The 22,383-nt window shown below is 38.0% G+C and overlaps 1 protein-coding gene across 1 annotated transcript; it reads left to right on the top strand.

Moving 5' to 3' along the window:
- The first annotated feature begins 559 nt into the window (after positions 1-559).
- On the top strand, positions 560-22,135 carry TNFAIP6 (TNF alpha induced protein 6). Its single transcript, XM_033231537.1, has 6 exons — positions 560-725; positions 6,274-6,411; positions 8,410-8,571; positions 12,044-12,272; positions 15,659-15,699; positions 21,444-22,135. Exons 1-6 carry the CDS (start codon positions 632-634, stop codon positions 21,611-21,613), a joined length of 834 nt encoding a protein of 277 aa, XP_033087428.1. The 5' UTR covers positions 560-631; the 3' UTR covers positions 21,614-22,135.
- Positions 22,136-22,383: the final 248 nt, after the last annotated feature.

Here is a 22,383-nt window from a genome sequence, read left to right as displayed (position 1 = left end):
GATGACCATAACAAACCAAAGATTGCAACAGACCCCACCCTAGAAGAAAGCAGACAGAGAATAAGGAAGTCATACATCATTGGAGAAAAATTATGAATCTCCAAACTGTTCACAATTTTTGTTTTAAATGTTTTATATGGGCTTGACAGTGTTTAGGAAAAGCCAGTCCAACATTACCAATAAAAGATTAGTATTGAACCCCATATCCCATAATTGACACTGCAAATAAGACATTTAGGATTTATCTTGAAATTCTTACTGAAGTTTGACTTTCTTTTAATCACTGCTAAATCTGCATCAAGTTACGCAAACTTTCTAACAGAAAACTGTTTGTGACTAACAATAAAAGAACTCCGTTCTTAGTAAGTTAATTTTAAAACATAGATGATCATTCTATCTCCTTAGTTTTGGTTGCCAATGCAAATGAGTCAGAGGATTTGCTTGAGACACTGAGATAATTGTGTAACTCTACAGCGGAAAATGCCATTGGAGAGTACTTGCTGACCTCACAGTTGAAAAAAACTATTTAAAAGATGTGGAAACCAGATGTTTCAGTCACATTTCAGCTGCTGCTCTGAGAATTTATTGTGAGCAGCCTCTAACAGGCTGTTACTTCGCTACAACTGACGATATGATCATCTTAATTTACTTATTTCTCTTGCTATGGGAAGAGGCTCAAGGATGGGGATTCAAGGATGGAATTTTTCATAACTCCATATGGCTTGGTAAGAAACTTCACTCATGAGCTTCTTGTTGAGAATGTCAATTCTTTAAATCATGGAGAAGGAAATTAAAGCAGTAACTTTTTCTATTCTGTACAAGGCTGATGTTCTCAAAGAAAATGCTTAGGAAAGATAGCCTTTGGAATACATATGCTTTTTTTTTTCTTAAGTGTTCTTGTCCTCTGAAAAGTAAAAATAGCATTTTATAAAGTGAACTGCTCAGTAGAAAATAGCAGTTAATATTTACATTCAGTATGAAAATATGCTTTTAAACTTTTCAAAGCAGATGTAGTAGCACAGTGAGGAGTATTTCTTTAACCAACTAGAAACACCAATATAGTCTTTTGTTTTTGTCAATGCATTTGCAATCAGATTTCAGAATCATAACAGGTAAATTGGAGTATACAAAAATTTTATAATAATTGCTTCGTGTACTCTGAGCTATAGTCTATATGTTAGTTTTTTCAAACATTTTGACTATTTTGACCAAGCCAGCTTGCACTACAGAAAAAAGTGAAAAATGTTTCTCCTTCTGAATGCATTCTTACCACTTTGATTCTTTCTGTTTGTACTATCCACATAAATACTTTTCTGACCCTTTTGTTAGACAAGGAAAGTTTCTTTTGTGATTTTGTTTTGTTAAATGTAAGGAATGACATAGGCCAAACAGTGAAGATAAACAATAGATCAAAAAAGGAAAATGCAGAAAACCCAAAACACCCCTTATGTTACAGTATGCTAAACAATGCTTTAATTCTCATGATACAAATTGATATTGCTCTATGTTCATTCTTGTGTTTAATAGTAAAAAAAAAATTAAATTTCTTGGGGAAAAATGCATAGATTCTTGCATAGAAAAAAGAAATAAAGAGAAGGTGAAATTAACCTAGATTTTGATTTTATGCTTGCTAAACAGCACAGTTGTAGAATATTTTCCCTTTCAGCATGTTTCTCTCTGGTAATAACTGCAACCATGCGGATTTCATTAAAAAGCCTAATTTGTAATGCACAGCCTTGCCACCTATTTTTTTCAGCTTGAGCCAGTGAACTAATTTCATTATGATCCATTTGGCCAAGACAGGATCTGAAATTTAGTAGAGGAATGAGCCCATCTCTTTATTTTTGTTGTATACAGTCAAATGTAGGAAATATGCTCATATTCGTCAGGATTTTTTTTAAATGTCGTAAAGCTAGTAATTAAATCCATGCAGATAAACTTTGAAATGTTATCAAACCCTCTAATAATCAAGTAATTTAGAGTTGTCTTTTAAAGTGTCATTGTATGTTACAAAAATATAAACCTGGACAATAGATGTTCTGCCCCAGAGGTAGAGAGAAGCTAATTCAAATGTCTATTAATGTATGCTATAAATCTGAGGGTCAGGATAATTGCAGACTCTTCAATCTGGGGCAAATTATTGACCAGCCAGCCTAGCACAGATGTTTGGTTTATAGTTTATAGTTGGTTGGATCAATATAATATTAGAAACCATTTAGGAAGGAAAGATAGTTGGATTAGAAGGGATACATCTGTTAGCAACTATCAAGAACAGGACACATTAAATCTAGGGTGTCCCATCTTTTGCCTTCCCTGGGCCACATTGGAAGAAGAAGAATTGTCTTGGGCAACTCATAATGTTTTAAGAAAGTTTACAAATTTGTGTTGGGCCACATTCAAAGCTGTCCTGGCAGGCCGCAAGTTGGACAAGTTTACTTTAAATTCTCTAGGTTATGGTTCCAATCTGGTAAAATGATAAGGTTGAAGTAAAGGATTCCTAAGGCTTATTTTAACTCTGGTATCATCTAATTTTAAAAACAGTACTTTAAACAAAACAAAAACAAACAACAGTTAAGGACAAGAAATTACAATCATTTTACATGGATCAAGAGAATAAAAAATGCACAGATAAGCAATTACTTTTATTGTTGAATCTGAAAAAGAAGGGAAAGGAAGGCGGGATGCGGTGGTTCACACCTGTAATCATAGCACTGTGGGAGGCTGAGGTGGGCAGATTGCTTGAGCCCAGGAATTAAAAAGACCAGCCTGGGCAACACAGAAAAACTCTGTCTCTATTAAAAAAAAAAAAAAAAATACAATTAACTGGGTGTGGTGGTGCATGCCTGTAGTCCTAGCTACTCAGGAGGCTGAAGTGGGACGATCACATGAGCCCAAGAGGCAGACGTTGCAGTGAGCCTGACCTCACCACTGCACTCCAGCCTGGGTGACAGAGTGAGACCTTATCTCATAGAAAAAAAAAAAAAACAAAGGAAAAGTAACATATCTTGAGCTCCTCCTATGGCCCAGAAGCTATCATTATTCCCGTTTGACAAATGAGGAAACTGAGGCTCATCTGGTTATACAACTCCCTAGTAGAAACAGCAGTGGAACCAAAGTCCATTTCTACTGCCACCACTCACTAAAAAGAGAAAACATTTATTAAACAAATTTTCAGTTTTAATAAGTGACTATTGACTAGATAAATTAATAAAATATTATTTCTTCTGAAAGGTAAAATTGGGATTCATTGTACAAAGGTCCATCTCAATAGCTCAAAATTCTGAATTGAGAAATATTTTTAATAAAACACCATATTTAAAATTGTCAGGTACATACTCCAAGAGTTCTCTATTTGTTCATATGGCAACATACCGGGAAGTTTGGTGCTGTTAGAGGAACAATGTGGAATGTTAATATTTAATAAATTAAATCAAAAATTATAACATAAACATTTTTTGCTATTTCTGTTATTACGTTATTACTAAACAAGTTTCAGTAGGTACCAAAAGTTTAAGAAAAGTTACATAGGGTGAAAGAAGGGAGAGGAACAGAGGTACTGGGTTTAATTCCTGAGTGATGAAATAATCTGTGCAACAAACCCCTGTGACATGAGTTTACCTATGTAACAAACCTTCACATGTACCTCTTGAATCTAAAATAAAAGATTTTTAAAAAATGAAACTTTACTGGGAGGAAAACTTAAAATTATTATTTTTTAAAACTGTTAATTCTTTTGTTTTGTTTTGTTTTGTTTTTTGAGACAGAGTCTTGCTCTGTCGCCCAGGCTGGGGTGTTGTGGCATGATCTCTGCTCGCTGCAACTCTGCCTCCCTGGTTCAAGCAATTCTCCTGCCTCAGCCTTCTGAGTAGCTGGGACTACAAGCGTGCACCACCACACCCGGCTAATTTTTTGTATTTTTAATAGAGACGGGGTTTCACCATGTTGGCCAGGCTGGTCTGGAACTTCTGACCTCAAGTGATCCACCCATCTCAGCCTCCCAAAGTGCTGGAACTACAGGCATGAGCCACCACGCCTGGCCAAATCTCCATTAATTTTTTCTGTAAACATCACATTTTAATTTTGAAATAAAATATAAAGAAAATCAGTTTGAGAAAACTTTGTAAACATTAATTTCTACAAAATTTGTTTTCAAATACAGGTCTTTTAATCTGTATACCTACGAAATATAATTTTTAACATTTTTAATGATTAACAACAACCTCTATTATAATACATAAGTATGTTAAACACACCTCCTGTATCTACCAAAAGCTTTGGTGTTCCTCTATTTCAAGATAAAGAAATTCAGAATATTCACTAAAGAAGTTCAGAATATTCACTAGTGTCCAAGTTCATTGAGGATAGAACCTGACCCACAGCACCTAGCAAAATACCCCGTGGTATAATACTCAAAGTAACTAACTTGAAAACTAGTGAAAGTTTAATGAGGCTTTGCCATATGAAGGACACCGGGCAGCAGGTACCTTTCAATGGAGAAACAACCTGACTGATGGTCCTGGTATTCTCTGACCTCCAGCATCAGATTGACTAAGGTCCTCTGTGTGTGAGTAACGGAAGTTACTATGTAATGTGTAAGAGCAAGATCCTTAGAGTTCAGAAAAACAAGCATCCTCTGTTATTGAACTATGGCAATGTCAACTTCAGTTTGGGCTGGAAAACAAAGAACTATATTTCTAATTCCCCTGGATTCATTTCTTGGTGCCAAGAAATATGTATGTCCTCAATGAAAATGGTCCTAAGGGTGGCTGATTGCGCAGGTCAGGATACAGAGACTTAACCATAATGTCAGACTACATAGAACTATTAGAGCTAACTACAGAGCTAATGTTATGACTATTGTCCTGGGAATCTTTTCACGTTGTTTCTATGGAAGGCACTCCAAACTCAAAACAATCCATTTAAACAGTGATCTATTGGAAGACAACTCATGTATGACTTAACACTGCCTAAAATATGTTGGGAAAAATATGTGAACTAAAAAAGACAAATCAGATTAAAAAATTGAGGCATTAACTGGTAGTTAGGTGTGTCCAGTTTTTTCTCTGCTGTGTTTGAATCTGTTTTTCTTTTCCCTAATTCAGTATTTGCTTTGGATCCCTTCAGATCTTTCCTCAGTTTTTATTTGTTTTACTAAATTATTGTTGTATTTTTTTGAGACATGGTCTCACTCTGTTGCCTAGGCTGAAGTGCAGTGGTGCAATCTCTGCTCACTGCAAGCTCCACCTGCCAGGTTCACACCATTCTCCTGCCTCACCCTCCTGAGTAGCTGGGATTACAGGCGCTCACCACCACACCCAGCTAATTTTTGTATTTTTAGTAGAGACAGGGTTTCACCATGTTAGCCAGGATGGTCTCGATCTCCTGACCTCATGATCCGCCTGCCTCGGCCTCCCAAAGTGCTGGGATTACAGGCAGGAGCCACCACGCCCGGCCTAAATTCTTAATTATATTGCATTAGTCAATTAGTCATTCCTCTCAATTGGATATTTTAGCTTATTTTTTTCCATCACTGTGAGCCTACATAATGGATCCATCTTCACTGGTTTATTTTGCCTTCACCTTTTTTTCCCCCCATTGCTTACCTTGGCAAGTTTTTATATAGCTTAAATCCAAAAGAAAGCCAAAACTTTATCACCTGTGGATAGTGTCGCACTACAATGTTGTATTAAAAACTTTATTTTAGACTGGGTGTGGTGTCTCACGCCTGTAATCCTAACACTTTGGGAGGCTGAGGCAGGTGGATCACTTGAGGTCAGGAGTTCGAGACTAGCCTGGCCAACATGGTGAAGCCTCGTCTCTACTAAAAATACAAAAATTAGCCAGTTGTGGTGGTACATGCCTGTAATCCCAGCTACTCAGGAGGCTGAGGCAGGAGAATTGCTTGAACCCAAGAGGCAGAGATTGCAGGGAGCACAAATCGTACCAGCCTGGGCAACAGAGTGAGACTCCATCTCACAAAATAAAAATACAAAATAAAAAATAAATAAAAACTGTATTTCAGGCTATCAGATCAAAAACATAATTTAGCCTCAAGTTTCTGTTTATGGCCCCAAATTCCACTAAAATTCCCCCTCATTCATATTTTTCCCCAAAGCTTCCTAACAATGAAAACTTAGCTACCCAAGGCAGCCAACACAGAAAGCTCTTTGGCAGGAACGATAACTGTTGTAATCTTCCAGCTGAGGCCACAGAATTTCCCCTGTTCCGTAAGAAAGAATAACAGTGCTTTTATGACATCATCTGATTTTACAGAACGAGCAGCAGGTGTGTACCACAGAGAAGCACGGTCTGGCAAATACAAGCTCACCTATGCAGAAGCTAAGGCGGTGTGTGAATTTGAAGGCGGCCATCTCGCAACTTACAAGCAGCTAGAGGCAGCCAGAAAAATTGGTAACTAATTTCACAATGATTTTTCTTCTTTTTCATCCTTGGAGGAAAAAAAATCCATCTTTCCTAAACCCTAGTAAGACTTCTTTCTCCAACCCCCTTCTGATACATCACTAAGCCACTAGGACATCTCCGCTCTCTGACTCCTATCCATCTGCCTAGAGTTGGCAGAAAGTTTCTAGCGTTCCAGCAACTTACGTGGGGTCTTAACCCAGTGTGATCTAATAAAATAAAAGACAAAAGAAAATGAAAACCTCATTACTTCAATATCATTTAAATTTCTCATTAATTTCAATGCCATTGTTTTCGTTTTTAGTATTGTTCTATCTCTTTGACTTCTGAGTATGAAGGTTGTTAAATGATGCTATAGTACTATATTGAGTCTTACAAGCAAATTTACTTGGTAGAAGAAATATTGAATTTAGTGGCTTTTTTCCCCAGTTGTTTTACATTAAGTGGGAGAATGTATTTGTACTTCAGGATCAAAAGCTATAAGGAAAAGGAGGACAGGCAGGTCGTGAGATAGAAGCAGAAAGAAACTGGGAAGATGGTATCAGAAGACCTGGTGAAAATTCCAGTAATCAACTGGTGTCATATGCTTCTTTATACAAAAGTGGATTGCTACCATCTCTCTTGGCCTTTGGGGAGAATGGACCACTCCCATTCAGAACTCCTTTGCTGACTGGATAACGTCCGGCAAAGTTGATACATTACTCAAGAAAAACAAAAAACAGTGTTTCCTCAAATGCCCCATAGCCTCCCGAGATGACTGCTGGTCTATAATCACAGAGTGGCATGGGGCAAAGTAACTGGAATGGTAGAGACAAAGCTCATAGTCTTTACTGTCCATCCTGGACCTCTAGTAAAATTGATCTTGGGTGGCACTGACAGGCACTAAAACAACCTCTGAGGCTGAGCAAGGGAAACAGGGCTGAGCCTTTATTTCAAATGTATGAGAGAATTTATCTTTATTCAAATCTTTTAAAACATTACTAATATCTGGTAGGGTGCAGTGGTTCACACCTGTAAGCCCAGCACTTCGGAAGGCTGAGGCAGGAGGACTGCTTGAGCTCAGGAATTCAAGACCAGCCTAGGCAACATAGCGAAACCTCATCTCTACAAAAAAAAATTAAAAAATTAGCCAGGTGTAGTGATGTACACCTGTGGTCACAGCTACTCTAAAGGCTGAGGTGGGAGGATTTCTTGAGCCCAGGAGGTAGAGGCTGCAGTGAGCTGTGTTCATGCCACTGCACTCTAGCCTGGATTGTCAGAGCAAGACCATGTCTCTAAATAAATAAATAGGCCAGGCGTGGTGGTTCACACCTGTAATTCTAGCACTTTGGGAGGCCAAAGTGGGCAGATCACCTGAGGTCAGGGGTTCAAGACCAGCCTGGCCAACATGGAGAAACCCCATCTCTACTAAAAATAAAAAAATTAGCTGGGCATGGTGGCGCATGCCTGTAACCCCAGCTATTCAGGAGGCTGAGGCAGGAGAATTGCCTGAACCCAGGAGGCAGAGGTTGGAGTGAGCTGAGATTGTGCCACTGCACTCCAGTCTGGGTGACAGAGTGACATTCTATCTCAAAAAATAAATAAATAAGATATTAAAAATATCTTAACTGACCCTGAAATAGAAATTAAATTACCACTTGAAAATATTTTTTTCAAAATTGATAATTTCAGAAATTATCTCATGGCATTCGATAAGTCATTTGTGAAAAGCAGTCAGCTCTGAACTTGAATTAGTTTCGTACCCACAATAATTCGTAGTCTATTTGCATTTTTTTCAAGTAAGAGGTAGTTTTCTAGTAAAAATCAGAAGTTATATTTCATGTGTATTCACACTTTGTCTAATTAAAGAAACAATTTTCTCCCTTTTACATGAACTGGATTTGAGCAGTTAAGAAACTTATTGTTAGAAGTGGCTATCTTTGCTAAGACGACTTTTGCTTGGCCAAGACAGTTTACCAGTTTAGTCCGTAACTCTTTTTCTTCTTGCAGGATTTCACGTCTGTGCTGCTGGATGGCTGGCTAAGGGCAGAGTTGGATACCCCATTGTGAAGCCAGGGCCCAACTGTGGATTTGGAAAAACTGGCATTATTGATTATGGAGTCCGTCTCAATAGGAGTGAAAGATGGGATGCCTATTGCTACAACCCACATGGTATGTTAAAAATAATAATTTTATGTTTTGCAAAAACAGTTCCATGCTGCTAAGAGGTTGTTAAAAAAGAAATGGCTACTTTTTCCAGAAATAATTGAATTTGGTAATAATAATTACTACTAATAACTATAATTCATAAAGTGCTTATACTATACCAGACATTGAGTTATGTTCCTTCATCTACACTCTAACTTAATATTCACAATAATTCTTCAAGGAGCTATTGTTATACCTATTTTAGAAATCAGGAAATTGAAACTTAGAGAATTAAGTAACCCCAAATCAGGAGTCAATAATGATTAGGCAGATGGGACTGAGAATTTAGATCTTCTCTGTCCCAGGGAACATCCCAGCCATAAACAGAAAGAAAATAAAAAGCAGATTAAAAACTTGTCGCAGTGAATTAGCTAAAACAATGAAGTGATGCTACCAAATGTTAACTATTCAAAATTGTCCTTTCGATACAAGGGGGAAAAGGAGACAAAGTAAACAAATTCTTTCCCTAATTTCTTTTTGTGTATATATGCTAGTACTTCCAAACTAAGCAACTCTAATTCTATGGTTTAACAGTTATATACTGTATATACTAGTTATCATTATACAGTATATTTTTATTCATATTTTTTCCATGGTTGCTTACAACTAGGAAATAATGAGAAAATTAACTCATAATTACGATAAAGAATTATTCTTAGGGCATGTTCTTGGAGAAAAAGTAGGCTGTTCTTTTTGGATATATTTCCCCCAGGACAATGTTACAAAATATTACAGTATGTTACAAAGTCTTCCTGGCATTTAAGATCATAAACATCCTCAGACATGTCCCATTTGGATTTACCCTAAAGAAATTCCATAACACAGTAGGAGAGTTACACAGTGAGGTTCTAGTGTATTATTATAAAATCTATTATTTAATGATATTAACATTTGTAGAACAGTTTCTCATGTCTCTAACTAACCTATATCTCAAAATTATGTGTAGTCCAGGTAGAAAGATTTTTGCCTACAGCTACAACTAGTCTTAACTGAGACAAAACAGGAATAAATAGTTAACAGTGCATTTATGTAACTTTAAATTTCAAGTCACTTTGACATGCTTTAAGCTTATTTTATCCTATACTATACAGTACTAATTTAGTCCTATATTTAGTTATGTCAATAATACATATCTTCCTTTCCTCCCTCCCTCTCTTACATGTTCTTAAATATATTATGAAGACCACTCTTCTTTTACTCTCAAGAGTAACTATTCTTTTCAAATATATTCTCTGATTCTTCCTTCACTTGGTAAACTTTAGGATCTCTGAGCTTCCATTGGATAATTTCCGTAGATTAAACTCTAGAGTCATTGAAGACGTGCCAGTGAAACGGTCCTTTCAGTATTTCATTGCCCTTTCATAAGAATATAATCCTAAATTATAAATTATTATAAGTTGCTTTCTTTTCTGAGAGAGGCTGAATACACTCTGGGAATATGTGTACAGAATCCTGGGAGATTTGTTTTTACCCAATTCTCAGTGCATTTAGCTCACTTTTGGATTTGGTGGTATGCTGACTATTTAGGATGTGGTTAACTTGAAGAAGCCTTGACTGCCTGAACTAGCACTAGGGGAACAGCTCACTGAAACATCACTGGAATAAAAAAAAAATAATGGCTTCAGAAAAATCAAACAATCATTATTGATTAATCAATGTCACCAAGTTAGAGCTGATATTCCAAATAATAGATGAGGCAGTAACTAGATGTAATGTAAAATGTAGATCTAAATAAATATAGCCAAATAGGCAGCCAAATTAGTTCAAGATTTGAATTTTTTCTAATTTATTAATATATACAACAAAGATTGGATAAGCAGAACAGGAGCATAGAAAGGCTGGGGAGCACCTCTTTCTAGACATTAGACACTTACCTTATATGGAATTAAAATTAACCAGGGCTTCTTCCTAGCTTTCCCGCTAGGTCATATTGCAAACCACTGATTCTGATGTAGCGTTTTTGTTTTGTTTTATATGTGTTTGCTTTTCTTATGACAAGTTACAACATTGAAATCTGTTAAATGATGAATGACTTGGAAAAAACAAACCTGAATAACTCCATCAAATCCTAAAATATTAGGATTAGGGTATTAGTTTAAAATCAGTAAAGGCAGTATACAGAATAATTATAAATTATTCCTTTTAAGTGGATTAGAGTGACTTTAAAGTCTCTTGCGATCATGAAATTGCATAATGATTTTCCAAACAGAATTTACGGGATCCATTATTCTAAGTGCTTGTGGCCCCGAAGACATATGGTAACACCACAGGGCAAAGTCCCTACCATCTTGATAGGGCTGTTTGTAATATAAATGTATATATATTTGTCAAAATACATAGACATAAGCCAGGCACTATGGCTCATGCCTGTAATCCCAGCACTTTGGGAAGCTGAGGTGGGTCAATCACCAGAGGTCAGGAGTTCAAGACCAACCTGGCCAACATGGCAAGACCCTATCTCCACTAAAAATACAAAAATTAGCCAGACATGGTGGCTCACGCCTGTAATCCCAGTTACTCAGAAGGCTGAGGCATAAGAATTGCTTGAACAATTGCAGAGGCTACAGTGAGCAGAGATTGTGCCACTGCACTCCAGCCTGGGCAACAGAGCAAAACTCCATTTCAAAAAACAACAACAACAAAAAACAGGTGTGTGCACAAAAGACTTGTCATGATATGCCTTAAAAGATAAAATAAAGCAAAAATTAATTACATTTCAATTGTTTTAATTTTAAAATTTATTTTTATTTTTATTTTTTTAGAGATGGAGTCTCACTATGTTGCCCAGGTTGGCCTCAAACTCCTAGGCTCATGGGATTCTTCTGCCTCAGCCTCCCAATTAGCTGGGACTAAGGGTGAGCATCACTGCACCTAGCCATTTTTTTCTTACTATATTTACTTTTTAAAAATTCATGGCTGGGCACAGTGGCACATGTCTATAATCTCAGCACTTTCAGAGGCAGAGGCAGGAGGATAACTTGAGGTCAGGAGTTCAATACCAGCATGGGCAACATAGCAAGACCCACTTCTACAAAAAAAAAAATTACCAGGGCTTGGTGGCACATGCCTGTCATCCCAGCTACTTAGGAGGCTGAAGTGGGAGGATTGCTTAAGCCAAGGAGTTCAAAGCCGCAGTGAGCTATGATTGGGTCATTGCACTCCAGCCTGGGTGACAGAGCGAGATCTTGTCTCAAAATATAAAAATAAAAATAAATTCACAAAGAGTCCATGTTCGTTTTAGAGAATTTAGTAACTATTGATGAAAAAATACATTTATTCTTTAGCTAAAAGCATACATAATATACCATAGATGCTGTATACTAAGACATTTAATATTTCATAAAAAGTAATAGATTGCTAAGAAATGTCACTTTTAATAGGGATAATTTTTTCCTAATACTTTGGGGTTTTTACATTTTTTTTCTTCTCATTTCAGCAAAGGAGTGTGGTGGTGTCTTTACAGATCCAAAGCGAATTTTTAAATCTCCAGGCTTCCCAAATGAGTACGAAGATAACCAAATCTGCTACTGGCACATTAGACTCAAGTATGGTCAGCATATTCACCTGAGTTTTTTAGATTTTGACCTTGAAGATGACCCAGGTTGCTTGGCTGATTATGTTGAAATATATGACAGTTACGATGATGTCCATGGCTTTGTGGGAAGGTACGTGTAGGTCCCCATACAGGAAGTTAAATGAATGTCCAGTATTTTGTTTGATGCTTCTTTAATTTTTCCTCCACCGCCCCTATAATATTGATTTTGGAATAGTTCTACTCTCCTAAAGCACCATATCATTTTTCAACAAAGATTTTTCTTAGCTGGCTGCTACCACATACTTATTAAAGTAGTGAGAGCTGCCTTTTGATTATGGCTAAGTTGTAAGAACTAGTTAGTCTATTTTATAAATACCTCAAGATCTGACTAACAATAGAAGGAAGAAAGATACGTGAGTTGCAAAAATTGTTCAGGTTTTTAAGTTCTAATTTCTTACAACCTTAAAAATGATTATAGGGCCAGGCATGGTGGCTCACGCCTGTAATCCACACCACTTTGGGAGGCCAAGGTGGGCGGATCACCTGAGGTCAGGAGTTCGAGACCAGCCTGGCCAACATGGCAAAACCCTGTTTTTACTAAAAATACAAAAATTAGCTGGGCATGGTGGCGGGCACCTGTAATCCCAGCTACTCAGGAGGCTGAGGCAGGAGAATCACTTGAACCCGCGAGGTGGAGGTTGCAGTGAGCCAAGATTGCACCACTGCACTCCAGCCTAGGTGACAGAGCGAGACTCTGTCTCAAAAAAAAAAAAAAGATTATAAATTCAGTAATTGTTGCCTTTCTTCTTCCTACAACGCATTGTGCTAAGTATTATGGATGTAAGGTAAATAAGCAAAGTTTAACCTTTCTCTCTTTAATATTTTCCTTTGACTTTTCAGCATGCTAGAACACAACCTTTTTCTTCACATTCCGAATCTTTAATATACTTTGAATTTTGCGTGTCTTATGATATATTGCAAAATTAAAGAATGTACAATTAGGTATTTTATATACTCAAGTCCCCACCTAATAACCCATATTTTAGACTACCAATTATCAATAGACTATCAGTTTTCAATTCTCTATTATACATGATAGTAATTTAATGGGAAAAAAATGGTAGTGGGGACAATTTAAAAATGACAGACTCAATCGCTTTTTATGTCGATTTTGAACGTGTAACTTAAATACAAAGAAAACCAAAGGCATTTCTTGCAAAAACGAATACCTTTTGAAGGGAAAGTATTTTTTGTTTTGTTTTCTTCTTTCTACATTTTTTTTTTTTTTTTTTTTTTTGAGACGGAGTCTCACTCTGTCACCAGGCTGGAGTGCAGTGGCACAATCTTGGCTCACTGCAACCTCTGCCTCCCGAATTCCAGTAATTCTCCTGCCCCAGCCTCCTGAGTAGCTGGGATTACAGGTGCCTACCACCACGCCTGGCTAATTTTTGTATTTTTAGTAGAGGTGGGGTTTCACCATGTTGGCCAGGTTGGTCTCAAACTCCTGACTTTAGGTGATCCACCCGCCTCGGCCTCCCAAAGTGCTGGGATTACAGGTGTGAGCCACTGCACCAGGCCTTGTTTTCTTCTTTAGCTGACAGACTACTGCTGTAGAGAAAAGATAGTTTATAAAAATAGTTTGATGAAGACACAAAGTAGAGTTGGGGGAATTAAGAACAAAGTCCAGGTGGGCACACCTGTAGTCCCAGCTACTTTGAAAGCTGAGGCAGGAGGAGCACTTGAGCCCAGCAGTTCTGGGTTAGAGTGCACTATGTTGATGGGGTGTCCACACTAAGAGCAGCATCAATATGATGACCTCTCAGGAGTAGGGGACCACCAGGCTGCCTAAGAAGGGATGAACCTGCCCAGGTCAGAAACAAGCAGATTAAAACTCCCGTGTTGAGAAGTGGGAAGGGGCCTATGAATAAACACTGTTATTTCAGCCTGGGCAATACAGCAAGATCCTATCTTATATAAAATTATAAACTACTGTTTTTAGGAGGTTTGAACAGACTAATTTGTTATTTTTTGAATTTATATTATATAATTTACCTTTTAGGTAAATTTAGACTTTTCCTCTTGAATAAATTACATATTTAGAAACCTATAAAACTCTTTTTTTTTTTTTTTTTTTTTTTGAGACGGAGTCTCACTCTGTCGCCCAGGCTGGAGTGCAGTGGCTGGATCTCAGCTCACTGCAAGCTCCGCCTCCCGGGTTTACGCCATTCTCCTGCCTCAGCCTCCCGAGTAGCTGGGACTACAGACGCCCGCCATCTCGCCCGGCTAGTTTTTTGTATTTTTTAGTAGAGACGTGGTTTCACCGTGTTAGCCAGGATGGTCTCGATCTCCTGACCTCGTGATCCGCCCGTCTCGGCCTCCCAAAGTGCTGGGATTACAGAAAACTCTTACCTTTTTATATGTGTAAGAGGGTTTCTTTCAAGTCATGATTCAGATAAAAATCAAATCCTTTTATACCTATAAGGTTCAAAATAATTTTTCCAGATTTAAATCAGTCTATCCTAGAATTCAAAATATTAATATCACCAACCATATGCCCATTCTTCTATAACTGTGAAGAAAACTTTATAAAATTAATTAGAAATAAATTTTTAAGGCTGGACACAGTGGCTTATGCCTGTAATCCTAGCACTTTGGGAGGCCAAGGCAGGCGGATCACCTGAGGTCGGGAGTTTGAGACCACACTGGCCAACATGGAGAAACCCCATCTCTACTAAAAATACAAAAAATTAGCCGGGCGTGGTGGTGGGTGCCTATAATCTCAGCTACTTGGGAGGCTGAGGCAGGAGAATCGCTTTAACCCAGGAGGCAGAGGTTGCAGTGAGCTGAGATGGTACCATTGTACTCCAGCCTGGGCTATAGACCGAGACTCCGTCTCAAAAAAAAGAAATAAAATTTTAATTTTTCCAAGTAGATTCAAATTATTTACTGTGCAAAATTTTCTAGTTACACAGAGTAAAACTGCCACATATCTTTCCTTTAAAATCTCATTGGCTGGGTGCGGTGGCTCATGCCTATAATCCCAACACTTTAAGAGGCTGAGGTGGGAGGATCACCTGAAGTCAGGAGTTGAAGATGAGCCTGGCCAACATGGTGAAACCCCATCTTTACTAAAAGTACAAAAATTAGCCAGGTTTGGTGGTGCATACCTGTAATCTCAGTTACTCAGGAGGCTGAGGCAGGAGAATCACTTGAACCCAGGAGGAAGAGGTTGCAGTGAGCCGAGACTGCACCACTGCACTCCAGCCTGAGCAACAGAGCAAGACTCTGTCTAAATAAAATAAAATAAAATCTCATAAATATTGTAAGAAGATTATTTCAAATAACAAACTTTAACTCCTATTCTCCCTTACAAATCCAGGTAAAATAACAATAGAAATTTCAAAAATTATGGAACAATGAGCCATTACTTAGAGGCTTAATTATTGGTAAGAGCCACTGTACTAGCTGTATAATAATCATTTGTGTGACATCTCTTTTCTAAAAATTCCTTTTCAGATACTGTGGAGATGAGCTTCCAGATGACATCATCAGTACAGGTAAGGTTCTAAATTGAGAACCAAAACTATGATTTGTTTTTTTACAGTGTCCCTGAAAGTGAAGGGACACTGTAAAATAGTAAATAGCAGTTATTATTCACTTTTTAAAGTTGAAAGAACCAAGACCAGATGCAGCTTGCTAGCTTACAAAATGAAAAAAAAATTACTTATACTTAAAGATTTATGCCAACTGCCCGCACTAAAAAATGTGTAGACTCTTGTTCTTTGCAGAAAATGTAATGCATCTGAGAGTCTTGTATCTGCAAATCCACAAATATTGCTGTAGTTTATGATTTCCATAAATGAGTTAATAAAATGGCTGAAATTTTTCATTGATAAAGGGTTGAAGTAATTTATAAAGTCATTAAAAATCTTTGTCACTAAAACAATCTTACATCATATTCATTACATTTTTATCTCAGTACAGTATTCTCCAGAGAATGTTTCAAATAACAAAGTTCTGTGAGATTTAAATAGATGTTACATGAGAAGAGGGCTCTAAGGTCAAATAAATTTGGAAAACATTGGGTTAAACAATATTAAACAGGTTTCTTTACTGGAAGACAGCAGGGATCTTTTAATATGCTAATCATGCATAGTAAATCTGGAAAGACCAGATATAATAGGCAGTGCTTTCCAAATATTGCCCCCTCATTATTTTCTGTGACTTTATTCCAAGAAATATACCTCAAGAAATGCCCTGTAGTCGCATAAATTTATCTTAATATGCAATATCACTCTTTAATTTATCCCATACTGCTATTTTCTGCCTAAAAAGTTTCTTTCTTACATGTATTCAATATTTTATTTCCATCACCAGCACCAGCAGCTGGCATTTTTATGTGCTCTATTTTCTCCCAAGTCATAAAATTATCACAATACTTCTGAAACTATAAACAATAAAACTACACTGAGTTGCGATTTCTGAGTACTCAGATACTACTAGTTAACTTACTTCCACACCCCAGCTTTTCAGTGACTCAATTCTAATTTATTCGTCATAACTGTAAGAGATGGAACTTCCTGCTGTTATTGAATGATTGATGCTTAAACCTTGTTAGTTCATTATTCTGTTACAAACTCCCTTAAGAAAGATAACCTATTAAATTAAACCATTTACTTATCTCTCATTCCTTTCTTGAAAATATATTTTATATTAACAGACAGTTGAAAGAAAACATCTTATTGCTGTAGGAGGTAGTTGGGGGATGAGAATCCTACTAAACAAAGAAGTTAAAAAGAAGTCTAGGCTGGGTGCGGTGGCTCACGACTGTAATCCCAGCACTTTGGGAGGCGGAGGCAGGCAGATCACCTGAGGTCAAGAGCTCCAGACCAGCCTGACCAACATGGAGAAACCATGTCTCTAGTAGAAATACAAAATTAGCTGGGCGTGGAGGCGCATGCCGGTAATCCCAGCCACTTGGGAGGCTGAGGCAGGAGAATTGCTTGAACCCGGGAGGCAGAGGTTGTGGTGACCCGAGATCGCGCCATTGCATTCCAGCCTGGGCAGCAAGAGCAAAACTGTCTCAAAAAAAAAAAAAAAAAAAGTCTGAAATTTTACATTTTCCTTTTTTCTCTAAAATAGACAACTTACTCCAAATGTAATCAAATCAGTGGTGGGGTTTTATTGGCACAACTTCAAGAAACTGGAAAAAAAAAAAGCTCACACAATTTCTCATTCAAAGAGAAACAAATCAAGAAACAGAAAAGAATACAGTTAAACAAAAGAGCCAAAGATTTAGCAAAAAATCAGGAAGAGGACACTGATACAAAGTAATAGAAAAAGAAGATATAGGCCGGGCCCAGTGGCGGCTCATGCCTGTAATCCCAGCACTTTGGGAGGCCGAGGCAGGTGGATCACGAGGTCAGGAGATCGAGACCATCCTGGCTAACACGGTGAAACCCCATCTCTACTAAAAACACAAAAAATTAGCTGGGCCTGGTGGCGGGCGCCTGTGGTGCCAGCTACTCGGGAAGCTGAGACGAGAATGGCGTGAACCTGGGAGGTGGAGCTTGCAGTGAGCCAAGATCACACCACTGCACTCCAGCCTGGGCGGCAGAGCGAGACTCCGTCTCAAAAAAAAAAAAAAGAAAAAGAAGATATAAGATACAGTTAACATAAAATCCTGTCAAGCATAGGCCTGGCACGGTGGCTCACGCCTGTAATCCCAGCACTTTGGGAGGCTGAGGTGGGTGGATCACCAGGTCAGGAGATCGAGACCATCCTGGCTAACACGGTGAAACCCCATCTCTACTAAAAATGCAAAAAATTAGCCGGGCGTGATGGCAGGAGCCTGTAGTCCCAGCTATGTGGGAGGCTGAGGCAGGAGAATCACTTGAACCTGGGAGGCAGAGGTTGCAGTGAGCCGAGATGGTGCCACTGTACTCCAGCCTGGGCAACAGAGTGAGACCCCATCTCAAAAAAAAAAAAAAAAAATCCTATCAAGCACAATACTATTTCTTTTTAAATATATGCTTACTCAACCTGGGGTATAGATTACAAAACAAAAGTAGAAAATAAAGACATTGGCCAAGCATGGTAGTTCATGCCTGTAATCCTAGCACAATGGGAGGCCAAGGTGAGAGGATTGCTTGAGCCTCAGGAGTTTGAGACCAGTCTGGGCAACATGATGCAACCCTGTCTCCACAAAAAAATACAAAAGTCGGTGGGGCACGGTGGCTCACACCTGTAATCCTAGCACTTCAGGAGGATGAGGCAGGTGGATCAATTAAGGTCAGGCGTTCAAGACAGCCTGGCCAATATGGTAAAACCCCATCTCTACTAAAAACACAAAAAATTAGCCAGGTGCGGTGGCAAGTGCCTGTAATCCCTGTTACTCAGGAGGCTGAAGCAGGAAAATCGCTTGAACCTGAGAGGCAGAGATTGTAGTTAGCTGAGATGGCTCCACTGCACTCTAGCCTGGGCAACAGAGTAAGATTCCCTTTCAAAAAAATTTTAAAAATACAAAGTTAGCCAGGCATCTTGATGTGTACCTGTAGTCCCAGCTACTCAGGAGGCTGAGGTAGGAGGATCACTTGAATCCAGGGAGGTCAAGGCTGTAGTGAGCCGTGATCATGCCACTGCTCTCCAGCCTGGGAGACAGAGTGACATCCTGTCTCAAAAAAAAAAAAGAACCTGAAGTTGTCCATAATTCTACCACATTAATAAGGTATATAAAAGTAAGCATGTGCCTACTCTCCTCACCTCTCCATCCCAGAAAGGCATTTGATAACTCTTTAGTGACCATCCTTCCAGATGTTTTTCTGTTACACAAACATTATATACATGGATACTATGGACATATTTCCAAGTCAGAGTATGATATTTAGATCATTCAAATTCTTTTTCCTGACTGCCTAATAGGTCACTGTATGGATATACCATAATTTGCCATGTACTAATATTTAACATTTTAATATTTAATATTGAGGTGTTTTATTCTGATTTTTTCTTTTGTTATTCAACATTTCAATGAACATTTTAAAACCTCTGTCTTTACTCAGTAATGCTACTTTAAAAAAAAAATAGATTCCTACAGTGCCAATTTGCATTTCTTTTTCTTTCTTTTCTTTCTTTTCTTTTCTTTTTTTTTTTTTTTTTTGAGACAGGGTCTTATTCTGTCACCCAGGCTGGAGTGCAAGGGCGCCATCATGGCTCACTACAGCCTCAAACTCCTAGGCTCAAGTGATTTTTCCCATACAAGGCTAATTTTTGTATTTTTAGTAGAGATGGGGTCTTGCTATGTTGCCTACGCTGGTCCTGAAGTCCTGAATTCAAGCTGTCCTCCTGCCTCAGCCTCCCAAAGTGCTGGGATTACAGGCGTAAACCAGCTTGCCTGTCTGACTCCCAATGTACATTTTCTTTTTTTTTTTTTTTAAATAAGGCCTGTCAACTCATACCTAACCAATTTGCATTTTAACCAGCTGAATATTCTCTGAATTCTCTCACAATAGAAGAGCAAAAAAGTATCATTAATAATCTAAGTTGAATTTTTGGTAGTGTTTTTGAACACATTTTTAAATGTCTATTATCCCTTCGAACACCTATGAATTGCCTATGAATTTATATTTCTTGCCTATTCTTCTTTGGCACTTTTGTCTTTCTCTTTTTTATTTCTAGCAGCCCTTTGAATATTAGAGATATTAACCCTATTTTCTCTCAGTCTGTCTCATGCAAAATTTTTTTATATATATTTAGGCAAATCTTCCAAATATGGGAAAATAGCAGTCTGAGAATCAGAGCATGAACTTGGAAACCAGACTGCCTGTGCTCAAACCTGACTCTGCCCATTTAGTTCTGTGGCTTTGGGCAAGCTACTTAGTCACTTTGTGCCTCAGTTTCTTATCTTTAAAATGAATATTTAAAAAGTATCCCCCTCACCTCACAGTGTTGTTTTGGGGGTTAAATGAGTTAATAGATAAAAGCACGCATTAGGAATGTATATACTCTGCTTTTGTTTGTATATATTTGCAGCTCATGCCTGTGACCCCAACATTTTGGGAAACTGGAGTAGGAGGATCACTTGAGCACAGGAGCTTGAGACCAGTCTGGGCAATGTAGTGAGATCCTGTCTCCAAAAACAAACAAAAAGAAGTCCTTTACCTCCTGAAAAAGATATAAATATTCCTATATTTTATGTTATATAATAAAGTTTTTCCTCTTTATTTAGCACATTTTGGTCTTTATATGATGGCAAAATGTGTTTAGGTACCCTGTGCAAAGTAGGAGTCTAGCTTCGTTTCTTATAAATGTAAAACGTGTTGCTGTGACATCATTTAGTAAATAACTCATCCACCCATCACTGGTTTGACCTGCCTGCCATTCTCCTGTAATTCAGTGGATGTTCCTTCTACGAAGAGTATCTTTTTTTTTTTTTTGAGATGGAGTTTTGCTCTTGTTGCCCAGGTTGGAGTGCAATGGCACGATCTCGGCTCACTGCAACCTCTGCCTCCCGGTTCAAGTGATTCTCCTGCCTCAGCCTCCCGAGCAGCTGGGATTACAGGCACACGCCACCACGCCCGGCTGATTTTTTGTATTTTTAGTAGAGACAGGGTTTCTCCATTTTGATCAGGCTGGTCTTGAACTCTCGACCTCAGGTGATCTGCCCACCTCGACCTCCCAAAGTGCTGGGATTACAGGCATGACCTACCAGGCTCAGCCCAAGAGTACCTTTTAAATACAATAGAGAGGCCAACTCGGTGGCTCACACCTGTAATCCCAGCACTTTGGGAGGCCGAGGTGGGCAGATCACCTGAGGTTGGGAGTTCGAGACTAGCCTGGCCAACATGGTGAAACCCTGTCTCTAGTAAAAATACAAAAAATAAGTCAGGTGTGGTGGCATGTGCCTGTAATCCCAGCTACTCGGGAGGCTGAGGCAGGAGAATCGCTTGAGCTAGGAAGCGGAGGTTGCGGTGAGCCGAGATTGCGCCACGGCACTCTAGCCTGGGCGACAGAGTGAGAGAGACTCCGTCTCGTTCATAAATAAATAAATAAATAAATGCAATAGACAAAATTTCCTGTAGGACAGATTGGAGGACCAAAGAAAAAAATACAAATGTCTCTCTTACCCTGCTCCCTGCGGCAGTGCAACCACAGACTCTTCAGCTTGAGAATCGACCTCTGAATTCTGGGAATCTTGTTCATGAATTCTTATATTCTCCTATGAGAATGAAGAGTCTTTGAATTGTCAGCCAAATCAAAGGAGAGTAACATTTTTGTTCTTTTGCCTCCTTCCCCCCAACAGGAAATGTCATGACCTTGAAGTTTCTAAGTGATGCTTCAGTGACAGCTGGAGGTTTCCAAATCAAATATGTTGCAGTGGATCCTGTATCCAAATCGAGTCAAGGAAAAAACACAAGTACTACTTCTACTGGAAATAAAAACTTTTTAGCTGGACGATTTAGTCACTTATAAAAAAAAACAAAAAGGATGATCAAAACACACAGTGTTTATGTTGGAATATTTTGGAACTCCTTTGATCTCACTGTTACGTTATTATTAACATTTATTTATTATTTTTCTAAATGTGAAAGCAATACATAATTTAGGGAAAATTGGAAAATACAGGAAACTTTAAACGAAAAAATGAAACCTCTCATAATCCCACTACATAGAAATAACAAGCGTTAACATTTTCATATTTTTTTCTTTCAGTCATTTTTCTATTTGTGGTATATGTATATATGTACCTGTATGTATTTGTATTTGAAATTTTGGAATCCTGCTCTATGTACAGTTTTATATCATACTTTTTAAATCTTGAACTTTATAAACATTTTCTGAAATCATTGACTAGTCTACAAAAACATTATTTTAAACAGCTGTAAAATACTCTATTGATATGAATGTTTTATACATTATTTAAGCGTATCTCTATTGTTGGAATTTCAGGTTGTTTTCATAAATGTTGTTGCAATAAATATCCTTGAACACACATATTTGTGCACCTCTCTAATTCTTTAAGACAAGGACCTGGAAATAGAATTACTGAATCAAAGGTTAATTAATATAACATTTCCTGTTTTGACAGGCAAAAATGAGGCCTCACTGTAGTTTGAATTTGCATTTCTTTATTCATGAGATTGATGGTTATATAATTTTTGGGTTTTTTTTGTGAATTATTTTTCCATGCCTTTTTTTCACTATTTTTAAAAACTGGTATAATATTCTCTATTGATTTGTAA

The sequence above is a fragment of the Trachypithecus francoisi genome, unplaced genomic scaffold (genome assembly GCF_009764315.1).
Source record: "Trachypithecus francoisi isolate TF-2019V2 unplaced genomic scaffold, Tfra_2.0 Lachesis_group13, whole genome shotgun sequence".
NCBI lineage: Eukaryota > Metazoa > Chordata > Mammalia > Primates > Cercopithecidae > Trachypithecus > Trachypithecus francoisi.
This window is presented reverse-complemented; position numbering and strand designations above follow the sequence as displayed.

What these genes read in the sequence shown, in the direction of transcription:
- TNFAIP6 (XM_033231537.1), top strand. Translation starts at nt 632, where the DNA reads ATGATCATCTTAATTTACTTATTTCTCTTGCTATGGGAAGAGGCTCAA. An exon ending in AGAGGCAGCCAGAAAAATTG is followed by an intron (nt 6,412 to 8,409) that starts GTAACTAATTTC and finishes TTCTTCTTGCAG; the next exon opens with GATTTCACGTCTGTGCTGCT. An exon ending in AGATGACATCATCAGTACAG is followed by an intron (nt 15,700 to 21,443) that starts GTAAGGTTCTAA and finishes TCCCCCCAACAG; the next exon opens with GAAATGTCATGACCTTGAAG.